At 38.5% G+C, this 21,759-nt stretch overlaps 1 protein-coding gene and 1 long non-coding RNA gene across 14 annotated transcripts in view; one reads left to right on the forward strand and one right to left on the reverse strand.

Annotated features, from left to right (window-relative positions):
- LOC132648521 (uncharacterized) overlaps positions 1–18,879 on the reverse strand; it is a 74,127-nt gene extending 55,248 nt beyond the window's left edge. For 2 of the 8 annotated variants that reach the window (XR_009586928.1, XR_009586927.1), the window contains exons 1-3: positions 18,653–18,878; positions 18,208–18,482; positions 713–855 (exon numbers count right to left, since the gene is read on the reverse strand). This is a non-coding gene — a long non-coding RNA (uncharacterized LOC132648521). Of the gene's footprint in view, positions 1–712; positions 856–18,207; positions 18,483–18,652 lie in introns of all 8 variants that reach the window. The other 6 variants (XR_009586925.1, XR_009586929.1, XR_009586923.1 and 3 more) reach the window with 6 other exon arrangements.
- Il1rap (interleukin 1 receptor accessory protein) overlaps positions 1–21,759 on the forward strand; it is a 135,945-nt gene that overhangs the window by 95,766 nt on the left and 18,420 nt on the right. For all 6 annotated transcript variants that reach the window (XR_009586921.1, XR_009586922.1, XM_060370156.1 and 3 more), the window contains exons 5-10: positions 2,043–2,208; positions 4,626–4,697; positions 8,157–8,283; positions 10,461–10,609; positions 19,872–20,021; positions 21,440–21,583. Coding sequence is in view for 4 of the 6 variants with exons in the window: in XM_060370156.1 (XP_060226139.1) it covers positions 2,043–2,208; positions 4,626–4,697; positions 8,157–8,283; positions 10,461–10,609; positions 19,872–20,021; positions 21,440–21,583 (808 nt within the window). In the remaining 2 variants the exon portion in view is untranslated. The remainder of the gene's footprint in view (positions 1–2,042; positions 2,209–4,625; positions 4,698–8,156; positions 8,284–10,460; positions 10,610–19,871; positions 20,022–21,439; positions 21,584–21,759) is intronic.

The raw sequence follows: 21,759 nt of genomic DNA on the forward strand, positions 1-21,759 counted from the left end.
CATGCACATATTTAGAATGCAAAACAGTTCTTTCCTTTCCATTTGTAAAATGCTATGGGCCTAACCACCCTGAGGCAGATTTCATTATATTCTCCAAGATGCTTTTGACAAATTCAGTAAAAAAATATCTGCTCTTCTGTGCTGAAAACTATGCTTTTCAGTTTACCTCCAACTGTAGAGACTAGGCACATCAAACTATTAACACTGGATTTGGCTTTGAGTATGGCATAGATGCAGGGTTTGGCATATGTGCAGAGGTATGGCACAGATGCCAGGGCACACATAGATACAATTATGGCACATAATTTTTATAACCCCAGCACTTGAGCGAATTTGTCGTCTTTAGTTCTGATCCTATCAAGAAACCTTAATTGTAGCATCTGGAAAAGGGTTTAAGTTCTATCCTGTGCTTTCTAGGATGTCTCTTCATCTACCTCATTTCTTTTTCCATCAGTAGAACTAGAGCACATCCGGCTTGATCTGTTTGCTTCACGGGTGCTTAAGAACAGCTAAGTCAACAAACGAAGGAACGCTATCTCACTGCTGTTCAAATGAAATGTGCCTTCCAGTCAAATAGAGTTCTAGAGACATATTAAACTCAGTCAAAACCACATCTGACATGAATTGATTATAAGGTGTCGGCCTTTATGACTTCCTACTTTGTGGTAACCTTGTGGTGCTGATGTGACAGGTGCCCAAAAGGGCTGCTTACCCAGCAGAAGAAATTGATTGAGAAAATGCCTTACACGAACCAGTATCATTTCCTCTTGATCTCCGTGAAGCCAAACTGTATTTCCTGCGACAGAGTCTTACAAAATATGTTTCTTAGGGTAAATGTCATCTTTCAAAATACGCCTGCCAGGAATTGAAGTAAACAACAACAAAAACCTTAGGCATCTAGGACTTTAATTTCAAATATGTGACATACAAGATATTGAAAATACAAGTCAGCAATAAATGCCCAGAAAATTAAAGACCTCAAGTCCTTAAAAGTAATGAAACATTTTTGTCACTCACAAATTATTAATTTTTAAAATCAAAACCAAACAAATTTGAAAAGCAAATATTAAAAGTTGATTTTTGCATATGGTTATTGACTCTTTGCTAAAATAAAATTATATAGTCAGAGACTAAGGTATAAACAGGACTATGGTTATTATTTTGATTGATACAGTCCAGTTTTATATTTTAAACATCAGCTGAATTATATGGAAATGTAAGTTAGAAACAGAAATAACTTCTTGAGTCTTTGTAAGGCTCACACATTTTGTGGAGACAGATTAAAAGTGGCTTGTACTAAATCCTTTTTTTGAGAAAAGTGCAATGAAGTAAGAGAAGAACAAAAAAGTGTCATTTGAAAATGACTAATGGAGAAATTCATTAAAATGGCCAAGAATGGCAAAATTTGATGTCAAAACTGGATCCAGGTGTAACAGTGGCCAGAGTTCTAAATTAACAGAATTCTGTGAGGAGCTGCAGAAAACATCACATGGTGGTTTCCTAAAGCAGGGCTTTCAGTTGTTCATATTTTGTTTTTTTTAATTATTTTTATTTTTATTAATTACAGTTCACTCACTTTGTATGCTCCTGTACCTCCCTCCCACCTCTCCTCCCAATCCCACCCTCCCTCTTCCCCACCTGTGTCCCTCTCCCAGTCCACTGAAAAGGGAGGTCCTCCTCCCCTTCCCTCTGGAAAGATGGCTCAGCCATGAAAGGCTAGGCTCATAACTCTAAATATAAGAGTTCATATTTTCTTAGTCCTGGCTGCAAAACATTAATCTTGTTTTATTATCAAGAAGGGATTCCAAGCATTTGAAAACTGTACCTGAGACAGGAAGCTTGATTTTAATTTTGAATTAGAATTTTAGTTTCTCTTACTTACTCACAAAGTTGTCCAGATACTCAACTATTTTTTTTTTAAAGAGTGTAGCATAGATTCTTGGATGTTCTGTGCAAAATGAGATGTTAAAAACAAAACCTCTTTTTACGTTTGCTATGTGTGTACGTACGTACATAAACAGTGAACCACTTTTCCTCCCTAGGGTTGCACTGAAGTAGTGAATTTTCATAACGTGTTACCAGAAGGCATGAACTTGAGCTTTTTCATCCCGTTGGTTTCAAATAATGGGAATTACACGTGTGTTGTCACCTATCCTGAAAACGGACGCCTCTTTCACCTGACCCGGACTGTGAGTGTAAAGGTGGTAGGTAAGCATGGCTTGTTGTTCACACAGGGGCGCTGATTCTGTTTGGGCTCTTAATAGTTTATTATGCATATTTATGAACGCTCCAAACACAGAATGTATTCATGGCACTGTCCCTAGAGCCCGTAAGCAGGTCCATGTATGCAGTAAGCACTCAGTCGCTGTTGGTTGACTTCCTGCATATGTGAATGAACATGAACGATGATTATGCCAGGAAATGTGAGCACAGCTGGGTAGATGGGAGGCCACATTCTACCGGTGCCATCTGCTAGTCACATGACTTTGATGAAGGCCTCAGTCTTAGCTGCATAGCAAGACAGAGGGAGAAAGAGAGAGGATGGTGGGCTGTGTTTAACAGGTTTGGGTATACGTGGGCGGATTAGAATATATTTCTCCATACCCCATCTTTTACTAGATGGGAACACAATGTAGAGGAGCTACAAGATCCAGGAGAGCCCTCTCTCTCCTTTTCTGAGGAGAAAGGGAAGAGTGATGGATAGGGACAGCTGAGATGAGACGTAGAACTGGGAGAAGAGGAGGGGAGGGAAGTTGCCATCAGGATGTAAATAAATAATTTAATCAATAGAAATAATTAATTTAAAAAAGAGTTTGTGGAAGGACTGTAAATCAAAAACACTGCCTGAGGTATTTTCTTTAATGACTGCCATCAGATTCTATATAAATTACTACCAAAATCAAAAGGAAAAAGAAAAAGTATAAGCTTTTAACATAACACAAACAAAATCTAAACCAACCAATTCTGTCATCACATTTCTTTGCTTACTATTTGGAATGATGATGTGTTGGGAACTAATTCACAAGAAAAAGAAGACAAACAAATGAGGAAGCTGAGTGTGTTTTAGAAACCAATGAATTATATAAGATATTAACATCAGAATTTGTATATAATTTATTTGCATATATGTATACTTTATCTGTATTTTCAAAGGTAAGAACATGTGTTCTTGGTGATGGACTCATAGAAATAAAAATTGACAGGTACAGGGTGATGATGTCAGTTTTAACCAACTTTCACATGGTACAAGTTCTCTTTTTAAAGCTTTAACACATTATGTATTTATTAAACTTCACTAAAGGATGCTTTAGTATATCTTATTTAATTCATTTTTAAAAATGAGGTGAATTTTATTTACCATATTTAGAGTTTATAGAAAAATTAGTTTTAAAAATGAAATATACTCATGTACATATGATTAATATATGGAGAATGCTGAGTGAGATCCTGGTCAGTCTTTACACCCACACCCCTAAATACTATACTGGGTCCAGAGATATGGCTCAGTGGTTAATATCTCTTCTAGAGAACCCAAGCGAGCTGACACTGTTTTATGGCCTTGACACATGTGATGCACAAGCATTCAAGCAGGCAAAACATTCGTATCCATAAAATAAAAATAAACAAAAAATTAAGAAAACACTACACTGTCAAGATCTTTCAAGGTTACTTTAATGTACATGTATAGATCATGAAGACAGCAACATTTCGATGCATGGACATTTGGCTAGTAACCCAAGATCAATCAGTCAGACATATGTAGAGGTGTGAAAATTTTTCCATATAGCGAAACATTCACTTAATATTATCCAGGTCCCATACTAGACATTCTGAACATTTGGGGAAGAGATAATTAGAAGATAAGCACAAATAATAAGCATGGTTTACAAATTGAGAACAGGTAGTTCCATGTGTCAAATACTTGTGGTAAAAGTAGCTTGGAAATTAAGAGGAATAAAAAAAGAGAATAAGACATGAAAGGATTCATTTCCAATATGGCAAGAGAAGTCTTAAGTCACATGAACATCGGAAATCAACAGCACTGATAAAACAATCTACCCACCTGAAAAAATGCAAGAGATTCAATATATACATATTGAATATTTTTGCAAAGAAAAGCTGTTTTCCTGCACTCACAACACCTCTGTCATGAAATGTGAGATTTTTCCACACCAGTAGTTTTTCAGTTCTTTGAGAAACTATCTGTTTCATATAGCTTAATTCATTTTGATGCTGACTACCTGAAGTTAGCACAGACCCCACAGATGGACAACTCTGTCTTTAGGGAATCTGAGGGACTTGCATGTTCTTTGCTCAGGACCTGGGGACTAAAGGTAAGTAACAGGGCACTAAGATGAAAGATGCTTATGCCACCCACAGCACTCAGGAAATTAAAGGGCTCTCATGAGTTCTGTGTTAGGAATAAGTAATAGTGATGAATATTTCCATGACATCACATTTTGTTTATTTTCAATGAGTGAAGTCCAGGAATTGAGTATATATTAGACTGTGGGCCTTCTCAAGAATTGACAAACCCTGCCAGGAAGTTGAACAAGTTTGCCGCAGAGTTTTGCATAAGCCTAAATGATTTAACATTCATTCCCCCTTTTGCATTCTTACCATAGGCTCGCCAAAAGATGCATTACCGCCCAAGATCTATTCTCCAAATGACCATGTTGTCTATGAGAAAGAACCAGGTAATTATAGGTGTGGTTCTGAGTTCTGGTTACAGTCTCTTGATTACAAGAAGTAAAACGTAGGTTAGTGTAAAAGAGTAAAGTGTGATTGTAAGGAAATGCACAGATTTAAAGTGAAATATGATTAAAAGCCATAGCATTTGAGGATTGGCTACTCCATCAGTCTCAAGGCAGCTTGGGAATTCTAACTTCTTTCTCAGTGTCAGGGCCTTTATTCTCTATTCTTTGTCTTCCTCTGTGATTATTGTTTGACTTTACTCAGGGATTTGGTTTGCCTGGGCTGTAATAATAGCACAAGACAGTTTCTAAGCATTGCTTCCTCTTCGGAGCATAAAAGAGTCAGAACTGAGAGTATCATGGGAAAAACAGATCCATGAATGCTGTATTCAGAACTCTGTCAAATGGTTGTCATGCCTCCCTGGGTTTTCTATAAGTTTTCTTAACTTTTTATTCTAGGAAGAAATCATTCATAAGTTATCAAATAAGAGATATATTTTGTTCTTTTGACTGAAAGCCTCCTACACTAGAGTAGGACATCATAGAAAATTCTAACGCTTTTATATCATTTTCTATACAGTAAAATCTTTCTAGACTCAGTGAGAAATACAGAACAGTTGTTTGTGTGGACTGATGGTTATAGAGCCAGAGATTGTGTGAGTGGATTTCCAAAATGGAAATGTTCTCATGAGTTTTCCAATATGATTTGTCTTGTAAAGAGTACAGGAGATGTTAAGAGGCTTGGCTAACCTCAGACGGACTGCATTTCCCGGAGTTAATATGGGCTTTGTGTAGTAATTTGAACATTCTTGCCATTGCAGAGGTAAAGATCTGTCAGTCACACAAGTATGTTTCATCTTTTTGTCATTGACACACATCAAAAGCATTCCTGAGCTCTTGTTGAGTTTATCTTCTTCAGTGAAACAATGATTTCAAAGTCTGTAGTGGGGAGAAGTTAGAGAAGTCATGCATTGAAATGGAAGATCTAGTGTAATGTCAAATCCAAGATAATTAGAAGTGTCTTCAGAGTCCAGGCAATAGTGAACCAAGAATACAAGCATAGAGCAGAATTATTCTCAGCAGGCTGGTGTGACAGTTCCACCCAGGTCAAATCATTACTTAGTTCTTACTAACAACTTGACCTACAAATACTTTTTGATGTGTAGAAAATTTAGCTTTTGCCTCTGTAGAACATTAATTTTTAAGAAGACTTCATACTGTTTGATTAAGAATAAATACCTAGTGTACTGAAAATTTGCTTGGGAAGGAGGGAGGCAGCAACACAGAAGGAGAGGGAAGGTGGAGGAATATATAACATTAAGGATGTTTTAAAGGGTGTAGAGAATTATGCTATTTTATATTTACTTAGAATTACAATATATACCCACATATGTATTCATACATTATATATATACATATATGTATATATAAATATATATATACATATATACATATAATATATATATATATATATTAATACATATATTGAAGTTGCACCGCTTGGATTAAAATTCTCTTCCCCCAAAAAAACATAGTCTATTTAACAAACACTCCAGTGTCAGGCATGAGATACCTCCTTTCAAGTGTTGGGCCAGAGCGTCTAGAAAACTCCCCAACAATATAGGTTATTGCTGATGTCCTTGATAGCCTCTCAAAGAACCTATCACGGACAATACAGCACACTTTAAGCACAGAACTTGGAGGAAGCAGTCCGAATCTAACCTAAAAGTTTCTTCTCTGAAAACTAGCACTCACAGTATGAGAATGAGATATGCAAGCTCCCAATGGAGAATGCAGCCAATAGTTCCACCAATCTGTAAAGCCTACCAACCACAAAAGCCAAAACAGCAAATCTTCCAAAAGGTACAATAATGGCAACTATAGTCCAGGGCTCAACCAGCAGCCTTCATATTATAGTTAAAGTCTGTTCAATAGGTAGGAAATCATGCCTGACTCTGTAAACCTAGCCAGCTGGTGAGGCCACCAAATCTGCGCTGTGCCTAAAACTGTATAATTTCTATTTTCTGTCTAAATACTCACAGGCAGGTATAGCTGTCACCTATCATCAGAGAAGCTTCTTTTTGCAGCAGCCAAAGACATGCTGATCAAAATAGAGAGAACAACTGGTGATGGGGTGCCTGTCCCCAGCTGATACTTCTAGAACGCAGTCCCTTCACCTGAAGCTCAAGGAACACATACACATATAATTGTGTGTCTAATTTTAAGCAACTGTTTTGTAGACTCTTCTATATTCCTGGCTCTTACATATTTTCTGTTTTACCTTCATCAACGTTTCCTGAGCTTTGGAAAAGGTGATACAGATTCCCCATTTAGGGCTAGGCACTTCACAGTCACTTTATTTATTTCAGGGCTTTATCCATACCCATGTTTCAGTAAACAACACCCAACACCCATGCTCATGCAAACAGTCATGAATAAATTCAGGGGTTCACGAAAAAGACTTCAAAGTAGGAAGAAGCTTGTTTAGAAAAAGGTGTTCAGCAGAGTAGAGGAGCAATGGTACTGGCAGGATGAAAATAACCAAACTTAATTACATGAATGTACGAGATTTTGAAAGAATAAAAAAGGATAAAGGCAAATATTAACAAGTGTAAGTATTTGGCTCTGCCAGCTTCACAGCAATTGTATTGGTCATGACATAATCATGTTCATTAGCACTGTTATCCCTGTTTGTGATCCTTCCTAAATTGACAAACCATCTCAGCCACATAGCTTAGAACTGCTGTTGTAAACTAAGTTTCCGATGGTTTGGAGATGACAAATCTCTAGTAATTTTTTTTCCCTGTGGTCATTGTTGTAGTTTGAAGGAGATTTGCCTCCCACTTCCCCACCCCATGGCTCATATATTTGGATTATTAGTGCCAAGTTTGCGGAACTGTTTGAGAAACGTTTTGGGCTGTGGCTGAGAATAGTTTTTGAGGTTTCAAAAATCTCATGCTGTTCCTAGTGATCTCTCTCTGCCTCATGTATTTTTTCATAAGAAGTGATCTCTCAGCTACTGCTCCAGCACCATGTCTGCTGGCCCACTACCATGGCCCTTGTTATGATTGTCATAGACTCTATCCCTCTGGAATCATGAACCCCAAATTAAATGCTCTCTTGTATAACTTGCCTTGGTCATGGTGTTTTATCACAACTAAAAAGAACCTAAGACAGTCACAGTTTAATAAATAAAAAGGGCAGGGGAAGGTTGTGGCCTAAAAAGGATGTAGTCAGAGTTCTTCTGGCATTTTAGAGCTTATTTATATAGTGCTAAAAATGGCCATTTAAGTAACTTTTTTGTATATATGCTGGAATTTTCTTCTTGGTTTTATCCTTTTGTGCATTTGATGTTGGAAAGAAATATGGCAGGTTGCCTCATAGTGGCACATATGGTCATATGAGAGATATGTATTGATGGATTAATATAGGTTAACTTCATATATTAAATTTGTTTTTTAGGAGAGGAGCTTCTCATCCCCTGTAAAGTCTATTTCAGTTTTATTATGGACTCACACAATGAGGTTTGGTGGACCATTGATGGAAAGAAGCCTGATGATGTCACTGTTGACATAACTATTAATGAAAGGTATTGTGCCTATATGCTATAGACTTTCTCAGTCTAAAATCATGATAAATAACCATTTAGTGCACATGATTATTATTTTTCTGTTAGTAAAATTTAGCAGGATTTTCAAATCTTCAGTGGCTGTGTCCTAAAACAGGTTGCAACCCAACTATACACACTTGCCAGATTACATGCCGAACTTTGGAATTGTGTGACTTTTGACTCTGGGCAGCTTCAGCTCACAGGGTGTGGATCATATTGTCTTAAGCTCAATTAACTTCAGATGTCTATTATTCTTAATTAGAAATAGATGGCGTGTATCTCCCACATGAATCAAAAGGTGAATGAGAAGGAGAAATATCGGGATAAGGTTGCATGAAATTACTGTGTTATCTTTCTCAGTCCTGAAGTATGGCTCTAGATATTTGCAACTCACATAATTATGTGTATTTCTTCTATTGAAGTAATTATACCTTTCCTATATTCCCTTGACACTTGAGAATCACTTGTTAACTATTAACTAATTACATTTTTGTTTTTTAAAATTTACTTTTAAAAGCAAACGTGAAAAAAAAAAAACAACTCTCACAGAGCTAAATTTTAAAGCCTATGGGTAATAATACAAACCTCTCTTAATATAACAACTTGGGTCATTTTATCCTTAAATAAACTTGATATTTGTAAGAGAAATGTACAGGTCTCCAAAGACTGAAGTATAAGTGAAGTATAAATTTCTAGAGAGAATCAGTTTGCTGCAGAAACTAATAAATCACAGTGCTCAGGAATGTGACAGAGTAGTTGTAAGCCTGTAAGTTTGGTCATCTTGGGCAAACAGACCTTACACTAATTGAATTTCTACAATTCAATCCTGTTTCTTTCCTAATAGTAAGTTGAAAGTTTGAACAAATTATAAATTGCCTACTTTGAACAGCTTCTTACCCTATTTAGCTAGGCATCATAGAACAGTGACAGCAGGCGTTTAAATATTATATGATAACTAAACGAGAAGGAGTGGATGGTACAGGAGGGATTCCTAGGGGACTCTGCCAGTGCAGGGTAATTAAGTGGCATGCCGTAGATGAAACAGGGTTCAAATCAAATTTTCTAAATTAAGAAAGGAAAGGAAAACTGGTAAAAGGAACATTGTATGTAAAGACTTGGATGTTAGAGAGACAGAAAGTAAGTGAAAGGGAAAAAGAGAAAGTAAAAGAAAAAAGCCTCCAAAATGAAATGCTTTGTATAAGAAGCTGATGAAAAGTTTGGCATGAGGCCCTGAGGGATAATCATGGATCATTTCAGGAATTCTGAGAATTGCGATTCTCATCTTCATAATAAATAACAAAGTCATGTTATTCTACCTTGCTGTGATTAAGACATTTACAGTGTCCAGAAGAGCAGGAGAGCTTGGAAGAAAACAACCAGGCCCTTAACTAATATTTTATGAATGACAGCCAGTCCTATCTAAAGGAAAACCTGGGTGTTGGTCAGCGAAGGAAGAGATATATTTAGACCCCTCTGAAAAAAGTGGTTCAAAGAGATTTTAAATATTGGTCTTAAACACAAAACACTTGGTCCTGGACTTGCTGGAGTTTGGATATTTTATTGCACAGTTCAGTTTCATCATTCTGAGCGATTTCTTCCCTTTGTATGTTAGGATTTAACGATGAAGTTCCAACATTTTGTGGAAATATTCTGCCTGTGTTTGGAAGTCAAGCTTTCGGTGCCTTTGCAGCACAACAGTTACTGTGGGGTTAAAATAGCTCTCCAGAGCATTCGTCAAGCACTGCTGCCACACAGATGCTTGCTCAGTCTTCAGAGTATTCCAGTAAATTATTCATAGAATACACTCTTTTACAAAACAGCCAAGACGTGGAAAGTTTAGTGACATCGCCCGAAGACTATAGCATCACATGACAAAACATGCATCAACACCTAAATAAGTCTGATCTTAGAAGATGCTTTTCAAGGTGATACAGGCATCAGGCATCGTGCCCCCGCATCTAGAGCAAAGTGACATTTAGCTTTGAAGATGTGTAATGAGCTTTGGGGTTTGTCCAGCATTAGGATAGCAGATGAGATCCTTGTCCGCACCGCATCTGCCCTCATCCCGGATTCTAGAGTTGTCTACTCCTGATTCACACAGAAGGCATAGCCCTCCTGTCTCACAGACACTTTGGTTTCCTTCTCTTTCTGTATAGTGTGAGTTATTCGCCGACAGAAGATGAAACAAGGACTCAGATTCTGAGCATCAAGAAAGTCACCCTTGAGGATCTCAGGCGCAGCTATGTCTGTCATGCTCGAAATACCAAAGGGGAAGCTGAGCGAGCAGCCAAGGTGAAGCAGAAAGGTAATGGATGCACCCAGCCGATGACTCTGTGAGCTCTGAAAATGACACAGTGGTGAACAGGAAACCAGGGAGAGCGCTCCAGCACCCATCACACTGGACACAAAATAATGAGTCAGTTAAAGGAGAAATCTTAAGAGAATGTTTCCCTGTTTGTGAGGTTGTGTATGTCCGTTCTGAGTGTCAGCTCTTTAGTTCCTAAAAATGACTTGAGAAATCCATGAACGCGATAATGAGACACAATTTTATATCTTAGATAATCATTAAAGATGAAAATATTCAAAGCTAGCAAAGATTTGATAGAACGGCCAGCGTCATATATTGGTGAGGAAGTACAAAGATGCTTTTAGAAATAACTGAAAGCAGAGTTCAAGGGCCACAAGCTGAAAGCAGAGTTCAAGGGTCACAAGAATGATTGTGCTACATGACCTAATCCATTGGGAATTTTTCCTGAATTATGCATCCACCACTATTCTTAGAATGTAAGAGAGAGTGAAACACGGCGAGTAGCCATCCATTTGTGTACAAGTAGTTAAGGAGGGCGTAGATAATAACTCTCAGAAGAACGTGATTTCAAATTCACATTTTAAACATGGTGCATCAGTACTTAGGCAGTGTTATAATGCTATACTGATAAAATAAAACTTACTAAAATATTACTTCACTTGATGTTAAAATAATTCCTGTATTAGCATCTGTGTTTTCTACAATAAATAAAAATTTCAAATCCATCTTGTGTGAGCTTTTGCTCCTAAAACATATCGTCTAAATTTCTCTTTGGGTGTTTTCTTTAACAAAGATCTCAAGCAATTGATTCCTTCCAGAATTTTTTCCAGTGATATGGAATAAAGTTAGCAGTGACATCACATGGCAATCATCCTCCTCTCATTTGGTAGAGTTTATACCATTTATACAAAAAATTTTTACATCTGCATTAGACTTGAATTCTTTCTTTTTTTTTTTTTTTTAGCTGAAAAACAAACAGAGCACACTTGAATGTTTTGTTGCTGATTAGAAAGAAAGAAATTGCATGTGGCTCTTAAGTCTTTTGGGGGACTGACTGTTGGTTCCCTGTTGGAGCTTCTGACCCCTCTAGGTCTTTCTATCTCCCCCTTCTTTCATAAGATTTCCTGCATTCTGCTCAAAGTTTGGCTATGAGTCTCAGCCTCTGCTTTGATCAGTAGAATCTTTCAGATTGTCTTCTGTGGTAGACATGGGGGGAGAAGAGGGAGGAAGGGTGAGATTTAAAGGAGATGAGGGAGGGGGCCATAACTGGGATACAAACTGAATAAATTGTAATAAATAATAATAATTTTAAAAAATAAAAAAGAAGTCATTTTTTATAATTAACATTTAAAAGTTTTTTTATCATTACAATTTGTTCACTTTGTATCCCGGCTATAACTCTCTCCTTCATCCCCTCCCTATCCTACCTTTCCTTCCTCTTCTCCTTCTATCCCCCTCCCACTGATAGGGGAAGTCCTCTTCCCCATCCATCTGACCCTACCCTATCATGTCTCATCAGAACCAGCTACATTGTCTTCCTCTATGGCCTGGTAGAGCTGCACTTCCTCCAGGGGGAAGTGATCCAAGAGCGAGCTACTGAACTCATGTCACAGTCAGCCCTTGTTCCCCTCAGTAGGGAATCTTCTTGGAGGTTAAGCTGCCATGGGCTACATCTGAGCAAGGGATGTAGGTTATCTCCATGTATGGTCCTGCATTGGAGTATCAGTCTCTACAAAGAGCCCTAGGTCCAGACTTTTTGGTTCTGTTGCTTCCTTGTGGAGCTCCTGTCCTCTCAAGGTCTTTCTATCTTCCCCTTCTTTCATAAGACTCCCTGCACTCTGCCCAAACTTTAGCTATGAGTCTCAGCATCTGCTTTGATACCCTGCTGGGTGGAGTCTTTCAGAGGCCCTCTGTGGTAGACTCCTGTCCTGTTTCCTGTTTTCTCCCACTTCAGATGTCTATCCCATTCGCTTTCTGAGGACTGAGCAACTTCCCTAGGGTCCTCCTTCTTGTTTAGCTTCTTTAGGCATATAGATTTTAGTATGTTTACCCTATATTGTATGACTACTATCCACTTAAAAGTGAGTATATACCATGTGTGTCTTTCTGCTTCTGGGATACCTCACTCAAGTTGATCTTTTCTAGTTTCTTAAAGAATTTTCTCGGATGCTCTTTGCTTCCACTCTTCAGAAGCCTGCTGTAGGGATGGGAGCACTGGATAGCTTCATTGCTCGGTCCTGTGGATGGTGCTGACTCACTGTAATCCCACAGCAGATTATCTGTGCTGTAGCATCACGTCCCCTGATGAAATCCTTGTTTCCATGCAGCCGAACTTTCTGACTTTGGAGAAGTTAGACTCTCATTTGAGTCTCATTAGTTTTAGCACTAAAATGAACAAAATAATACCAGTACCTCTAAGGTTGTTTAAAAAAAATACTCTCAGCAAGGATTATTTTTAATGCATACCACTGTCAGCTGTTCAATAAATGCTAGCTCTTAGGTTTCCAAGGGGTTCATAGGCATTAAATAACAAGAATATCTGTAATCCAATAAATATCAGTATAGTGTAGGTTGGAAAATAAATCCAATTACTTGATTGTTCAGAACTTTTAGAGTCTTCAATATTTATCATTCCAAATGAAGGTCGTCAGGGGCCTAGATTGCTGCAGGCTTAGGTTTAGCAATTGTGTTAGAACCCCGAGTTTAGGGGGCTTTTCTTCCAAAGTTCGTACTCTGCGGAGCAGTAATGGAAGATGACACAAGTTAAAAACGTATCAAAGAATAAGATCTGACCACAAGTAAAATAATGTCTTATGGGGGAAACACATGCAAAGATGTCGGCCACCCCACCCGAGTAGCTGCAGTAGCACAGAAACTCTGGCTCTGAGTGTAGTGTGGACAGCAAAGGGGACAGTATGGTGGCTGTGAAGGGACACGTAACCGGCATGTTCAGTGAGTGCTGACACTTATATTTCACATCTGCACTTAACCAAAAAGATGACAGGAAGCACAAACTGGTGGTCCAGGCTTGGGATCCTACCGCGTGGGAGATTGAGGCAGAGAGTTCAGGAATTTAAGACGGCCTCAGCCACAGAGCACATTCAGGACCAGCCTGGTCTACATGAGAGCCTCAAGCAAACAGACAAACAGACAAACAGCAACAACAAAGCGACAGGAAGAGGTTAAGACATGGAATGAGAATAATTCCCTGGAATAGCTTTGATTGACGGCACATTTCGTCCATAGGAGAGAGCTAAAGTAAACATCCCGAATGTGCAGATGTTTTGTGACCAGAGACGGGCAAAGGGCTATGGAGATGTGTGCCTTCCATCATATGAGGAGTTGCCAGATGACCTGCCAAAGAGGTCTTCTGTCGCACACTGCCGTCAGCGGCACCCACACTCTTTCTCTCATCAGTGTTCGGTGTTGTCAACTGTTAATCTTTTAGCGTTTGGATCTCACTGCGGCTGCTCTTTGAAACACTGGTGGTGCTGCAGGCTTTCCTGTAAGCTCACTGATCATTAATAATTCTTTATGTGAGGCAGTTCAAAGTCCTTAGTCCTTTCCAGCCGGGTCGCCTTTTTTAAATTTAATGTGATATACAGCTTACACGACACAGACACACATAAATACAATACACACAAACACATATGCATACCCACACAATACAGGCACCCAATGCATATCCTGTGTTAACTAGATAATTTTAAATATTTTTCAACCAGTTTGTGAATTTATTTAGTTTTGAAATGATTTGCTTTTACTTATCTGTATGTTTTGCCTGCATGTATATATGTATATTATATGTGCTTAGTGCTTGCAGAGGGAAAAAATAAAAAGACATCAGATTCCGTGTAACTAGAGTCAAGGACAGCTGTGAACCATCATGTAGGGTCTGGGACTGAGACTGCGTCCTCTGAAGAAGCAACGGAGCTCTTAGCTCAGTGCCCCAAGTGTTGATGTTTTGATAAGCAGAATTCTTAATAATTTGAGGAAGCTCATTTTATCTGTCTCCTCTTTTATGAAGTAGTATTTTCTGAATTATGCATTTACTCTTCTTTGCTGTGTTAGGTCAAAAGATGTTATGCGGTGTTCAAAGGTTTCTCTTTTCTAGTCAGGCCTACATTCACCACAGATTGTAGTTTTGACGGCGGAGGCTGCAGATTGGCATTTGATGTTGCTTTTCTGTTTCTCCACAGGAAGGGTTGCTCTGGCATCGTGTTCAGTGTTTGACTTTTTTTCTTGGATTGCCTTGAAATTTTGTCAAGAAAACCCAAGTGCCTCTATGATTTTATGCATTTCGTCAACTTGCCCCTGTTTAGTCTAACATCGTTTTTATTAATATAGCTTTAAATTATTAAGTCAGACACACTGTCCACTTTCTCTTTCTCAAGATGATTTCACTATTTTAGAAGCTACATGTTTTCCTTACCTATTTTAGCACCAGCTTGTCAATTTCTACCTGGAATTCAGCAAGGATTTTGATTGAGGTTGTATTAAATTTGTAAAGAATGTTGAAAACAACAATATAGGGTGTATTAATCCATGAAGATGATAGATCTCTCCATTCATAGAGAGTCTTAGTAATGCATTTCATCAATTTAAAAATATTTGAGTGTACAGGTTTTTATTACATATTATCAAATTTGTCTCTAAATGTTTTCATTTTTTTAGGATTTCAAAAAATTTTAAGGTTTTTCTAAATGTTTATTAATAAGGTGTAGAAATGTAATTAATTGATTTTTCTATGCTGATCTGGATCTGATCTTATCTTTTTCTTTTATTTTTTTATCTGATCTTTTCAAATCCATTAATTTTTACAGTTTTTTGTTTGTTTTTGTTTTGTTTTCTTTTTCTTAGCACTGTTTTCTTGTGTCAATTTTCTAGTTGTCCTCTAAAATATTTCCCAGTCCTCTTACATTGCCACGTTCAGTCATTTTTTGTGTATCATTTCCTTACAATCTTTTCAGAGCCTACAGAGACTTCAGTGATTTATTTTGTCATAAATGATTCCTGTCACTTTTCAAGAATGCATTTTTAAGATTTTGAATTTCTATTCACTGAAATGTCTCCATTGATACTTCCAATTTACTCCTCATGGTGTTCATTTTTAAACTCCTCAACAGACACATTTTATTATGAATTTTTTTATCTAGTCTTTAAATCATCTCTGGCAATTCTGGGTTCTATTTTTACTTGTTGATATTTCTTTCAAATATCAACCCTTTATTTTAATTTTTATTCTATTTGCGGCTTTATCATAATTTGGAGCCTAATAGATTCTATGTTGTTGGATGTAATTTGTGAGAATGTTGAGTTTTATTATAGCGGGCAGCTAACTTCTTTACATCATAGGTCTCCTCTCCTCTCTCTCTTCCCTCCCTTCCTTTCTTCCTCCAGGGATTATCTTGATTACATATATTAAGGCAGTTAGACATGCCCCATTTATTAGGGCTTAGAGGACATACTCCTCAGGCACAGGCTTTGGCACTCTAAGCTAGCCACTGCTCCTTCGCTCTGAGGCTGAACCCCCGTGTTCCACCAGACCTGCATGTGCTCCTGTGATTGTTCATATCCTAGACGCTCTTTATAGGGCATTCTTAAATGTAAACCCACGTGTCCACAGTTTTGCATTTGGCCACAAACTGAAGATAACTTCATGAAGATTTCTAGAGTACATTTCCTACTCCGTTCTCATCTTTCTGTTACTTGGTCCTTGAAATTCAACCAGACCCAATAGTCTCTACCTTCATATCTCTCACTAGCTCAGAGAAACCATCATCTGTGTATGATTTTTCCTTGTGTACCAAAATCTAAAACAAACAAACAAACAAAAACCTTTGGTATCTTTTAGAAAGAAAAAAAGGACATGTTGACCGTCAACTTACTAGTTCTCCAACTGTGAAAAGCAAAACTCCATTATTTTAGATATTCTGGAGGAAAGTTTAGTTTAGTATCAGTTACTTCTTCAAGTACCAGTGGTGAGGTCCAGAGGACAGAGGTCATGGCCTCAGCCCTGAACCTATTAGATTTGCAGGTCAACTCACAGTTCTCTGTTTTGTCATCATTTAAATAAAACACTTCTTTGTTAACATTTCAGACAAATGGTCATCACCACAATTTCAAACATTATGCAGAATTTAGTACTGATTAGCTCTGGGCTCTGTGGCAGGGAACATTTGAAAGTCCAGGCAGCTGGCATTTGGAGGGACAACTCAGGACATTACAAGCCTAGCTACCACAATGCAGATGAATAACTTGGGTTGCCAAGAACAAAGAGGGCCAGGACCCAAAACAGAGCACAGGAGTAGCCTTCAGTTTCTGCATTCTTTTAACAAAGATGGTTGGCTAGGCATATGGGCTTCAGAGCCAATCTCTAACACCGAGCTGCAAAATGAATTCTGATTTGGAGAGTGACAATCAGCAAATGATGGCATTTGACTACATTCTAATTGAGACTTTAGTGCAATCAATGAGAGCAGGAGTCCAGTGTGGTCTGATTGCATCACTCCTTTCTGTTTGGGAAGCATTTTGTCTAAAATTGCATCAATGCAAATGTGCCAAATGCCAAGCCTTGCAGTGGGAAGGACACAAAGTATAGGCTAAGGGTCCCTGTTTCCCTGTAAGGTCACTCTGGTTTATAAGATAGCCTTCTAGAACATAGCCCCCACACAACAGCAGCCATTTAGAGAAGCACTCTGGTGGGTTATTTACTTCAGGGTCCAATCGGGTAAGTAGTGTTAGCAAATCTTCAACAACAAGATGACTCCAGGGAACAGTCTGCAACTATGAGCCATATCATCGGTAATACAGAACAAATTTGAAAAGCCCCATAAAAAGTAAAAGAGGCAACAGAAATATGAGCTTGGCAGAGAGAAATTGACGGGGTCATCGATCTTTTGGTCATTACACAAGGGCTCTGTTAGTATTTGGAAAAGAACGTCCCACCATTTTAAGGACCGTTATCTTGGGGCCAGCAGGCGAACACACCTGAAAACAACATTCCACTGGTCTGTTACAGAATGACCCTGCACTACATCTCCAACACACTCAGTTTGGGTTAATGAGCTTCAAAGTCCAGGATTTATTCTTAAATTTGCAAACTTAGGTCTCAGCTCCAGACTGTGTACCATGTTTTCATTGGGATAAAGCATCGTTTTAAAAGTCCTCCCTGCCCCCCAGCATGCGATCAGTAACCTAACTCCATGGCAACATTACACAAAGATACTTGTGCTTTGAAGGGAACCCGGACAGCGGTCCAGCTCTGGAGTACATTCTCCCACACCCTGTCCCCGCACACACTCGGCACCTACAGTCTTCAGATTCTCTCAGAAGCTGTCCATTGCCTCTTCACCATTACAGCTCCCCTGCCCCGGTCTTACTTCTCCTCACTCACCCCGTCATGTTACCTGCTGTTAAAACTCACGCAGCAGTAACCATTTTTCAATTAACCAGAATGAATTATGCCCTTGTTTCTTTATTTCCTTGCATTCCATCTTCGGTCCTTCCCGTCTTCTCACCATTCTATTCCCCCGAGCTTCCAGGAAATACTTGCCAAGAAAGCCATCGCCAAACCAACCAATACTAACTCCTACCTCATATCCAGTGTGCATCTTTCTCAAAGTCCACGGACGCAGTGCCACAGCCAGTACACCAAGCAAACAAAGTTTCTGCCATTGATTGTAGCACTGACCTTCTTTTCGTTGTTGTTTTGCTGAGACAGGGTTTCTCTGTGTAGCCTTGGCTGTCCCGGACTCACTTTGTAGACCAGGCTGGCCTCAAACTCACAGAGATCTGCCTGCCTCTGCCTCCCTGAGTGCTACGGTTGATGGCATGCACCACCATGCGCTTCTGGGCTTCCTTCATTATCCTATTGAGTGAAAAAGAAATAAACAGATAAAAGAGCAAAATTCAATTTCTGAAAGAGTTCAGTGACATCCCAGGATAGGAAGGACAAAAATGTGTTTCCACCCGGAAGAGAATGGAGGTCTAGTTTAGCAGGGAGTGGGCAGGGGTGGAGAACCAGGCCTGGTGACTAACCTCAGTTCCATAAGTGCTGAAATAAAATCATAAAAAGAAGGATGGATGTTTCTACGCACACAGCTAAGACTAAAAAAAGAGAGCTTTATTGGTTAAAGATTATACAAAGTAAACACATGTGCAAATGAACTTTGGAAATTAAAAGAAAAGACATACTCTGGCCAGAAATCATACCATGATCACAGCTTGTGCTTGTTTTTCCTGATACCTTTGAGACAAGGACTGTGTAAATGAGCTAGGACAGTGACTGGAGACTTGTTAGAACAGTAGGCAGTGCTGACAGGCCTTCTCAGTTAAGACCTAGTTTCTAATAAATTAGGAATTTTTCCACTCAACTTCTGATACTTCCATAAAGCCTATCTATGATATCCACAAATAGATAATGAAGAAACAGTCAAATCTCAGATAGTGCAAGTCAGTCTTTTAAAGCGTTTGTCATAAAACCGTGAACTTGGAAAATACTAGTACCAAATAACACTCACCATTGTGTGGAGTTGCCCGTTTCTACCCAATTAGAATACTAGTTTTGAAACCCTTTTTTAAATGAAGGAAAGAAATTAGATTCCCGATACTGTTGTTAGAAAGAAGACAGAATCACAATTAATAGACACATTAAATATTTTGCTCAAGGTATCTTCTTTGACAATGGGCCTGTCTTTGGGGAGAGTTTGTGGCAGAATACTGCAAGAAATGATCAGGCACAGGATACAAAGCTCTCACTGACCTGGGACTGTGTACATTGCTGCAGTCTCAGGACACAGGAGGCTGAGGCAGGAAGATGGTTGAGTTTGATCCATAAAGCAACACTGTCTCAATTTATATATGGCTGGATAGATAGCTCAGTGGTAGAGCATTTGCCTAGCATGCACAAGGCCTGATATTGAGTTGAATTTGATAATCTTCTGGAAATCTTTCCCAATGTTGAGAACCTTTTTTTAAAATTATTATTATTATTATTATTGCATGCATTTAGGAGCCATTCAAATCACTGAATAATTTAAAGCTTTTTTTTGTGACAGGAGTTATAAAAAAACAACAAAAGAGTTAATAAGTAGGATGCATAATCTGTTATCACATTGTTTCTGCTTGTTAGCATGTGTGAGCCAAGTTCCTAGCTTAGCGGCTTGGCTGAACCAGCCATTAAGAATATGGTGGGTAACTGTGATCACCAAATAGAAACTAATTGTCATTATTATTGTTATTTTGTCATTTGCTCTAGTCATACCGCCAAGGTACACAGTGGAACTCGCCTGCGGTTTTGGAGCCACAGTCTTTCTGGTGGTGGTTCTCATCGTGGTCTACCATGTTTACTGGCTGGAGATGGTCCTCTTTTACCGGGCTCATTTTGGAACAGATGAAACTATTCTTGGTAAGTCGTGAAAATGTCTTGTATCACCATCTCCAGAAACTATTTTTCCTTAATAGATAAACCACTGCATTTGATAAGCTTATCTTTTATTTCAGTTCTTCCTAGGTAAAATCTTTCCAGTGTGCACTGTTTATCATTCTCGATAGACATGTAATTTAGTCTAGTTTAGCATTATCCATATACACAGTTTTTTCAATAGTTCAAAGGGCACAAGTGAAAATAAAGATTTGATTCAGTATTCTCACATTGTTATTTCAGCATGAAAATTATTTTTAAAAGTTACCGAGGTGTTTTGTAGCATTTTGGGCATTGAAAGGACTGAAAATTCAGTGTGTTACATTGCAATCACGACACATCTATGTTCAGACAGCTGCATTCAGATGGTCAAAAGACACGCGTGATTCTTGGTTACTGGGTAGGACAGTGCAAGTTCACAGTGTTTTGTTTGGCTTGCTTTGTCCTTTGTTTTGCCACAGTGTCTCATTGTATAGCCCAGGCTGACCTCAGTTCTGCACCACCACATCCAGCTGCAGGTGCCCGGGCTGTCCTCAAGGGAAGACCCATGGGCCCACAGCGTCATGATCATCCAAAAGCTTTTCAAGTGGAGAAGCCTAAACCTGACTTAACTTGGACCAGAATGTACTACTTCTAGGTGGCCCAAGTACAGAGTTTAAAGTTATGTTTTACTTTGGCTCTCACTATTCAAAATAATAATAATAATCTTTCCAATCAGTATTCCTGGCAGAAATTTTCTAGACGGTATGTATGAGACATTCGAATCTATAATGATAGAAAAGAAAAAATAGCCCGTGTTGTAAGAATCTAATTCAGCATGCTTTGGGAAGGAGCACATAATCTATATTTTTGAATGACTCATGAATTTTACTAAGCAAATTTATAAAATATCAATATATTGAGCCTAAACATAACTTAATTCTAGTTCTTTTTAGGTACAATTTGGTCAGTTTCAAAGTCTTTCTCGGTTTAGAGTTCTAATGTATTAACGGGTATTTTTCTAGGACACAGTAGAAATTTCCTAAATAAATGAAAAAAAAAGAAAAGAAATTTCCTGCCTGCTCTTAGCTACTAGCACCCGTGGTGAGCATTCCTGTTCACGTTATTCACAGGGCAGTCTTATCTGAAATGACAGTAGAGGGCACATCAGAACATCAGATGCAATTGAAATTCCCATGGCCATTAGGCCTGAGTACTGTCACAACCTGATAGTTACACTGGAATCTGTTCCGTTGTTCACAAATGAAAAAAAAAAAAAAAAAAAAAACGAAGAAGAAAAGAAGAAAGAAAAAATAAAGAAAGAAAAGAAAATGTTCAACACCCAGAAGTTAGATTTAAGAAAAAAAAATTTTCAATTTGAGAAGTTTTTCAAATTCATGTTGGCTATGTGTTCCTTTTGCTAGATGGAAAGGAGTATGATATTTATGTCTCCTATGCAAGAAATGCTGAAGAAGAGGAATTTGTGTTACTGACACTCCGTGGAGTTTTGGAGAATGAATTTGGATACAAGCTGTGCATCTTCGACAGAGACAGCCTGCCTGGGGGAAGTAGGTATTGCAGAGGAACACCAATGGTGCTACCCTGAAGGGAAAGCAGATCCTGAGCTGTGGTGCATGCATGGGTTGTATCTCAGTATTGGTGTTCAGATACTGAGCATACAATCCCTTCAAGTAACAGAGACTTCCCAGAGACACAGCCAGCTGTAGGGTACATGCTGTTCAGC

Source organism: Meriones unguiculatus, chromosome 17 (genome assembly GCF_030254825.1).
Source record: "Meriones unguiculatus strain TT.TT164.6M chromosome 17, Bangor_MerUng_6.1, whole genome shotgun sequence".
In the NCBI taxonomy this organism is placed as follows: Eukaryota; Metazoa; Chordata; class Mammalia; order Rodentia; family Muridae; genus Meriones; species Meriones unguiculatus.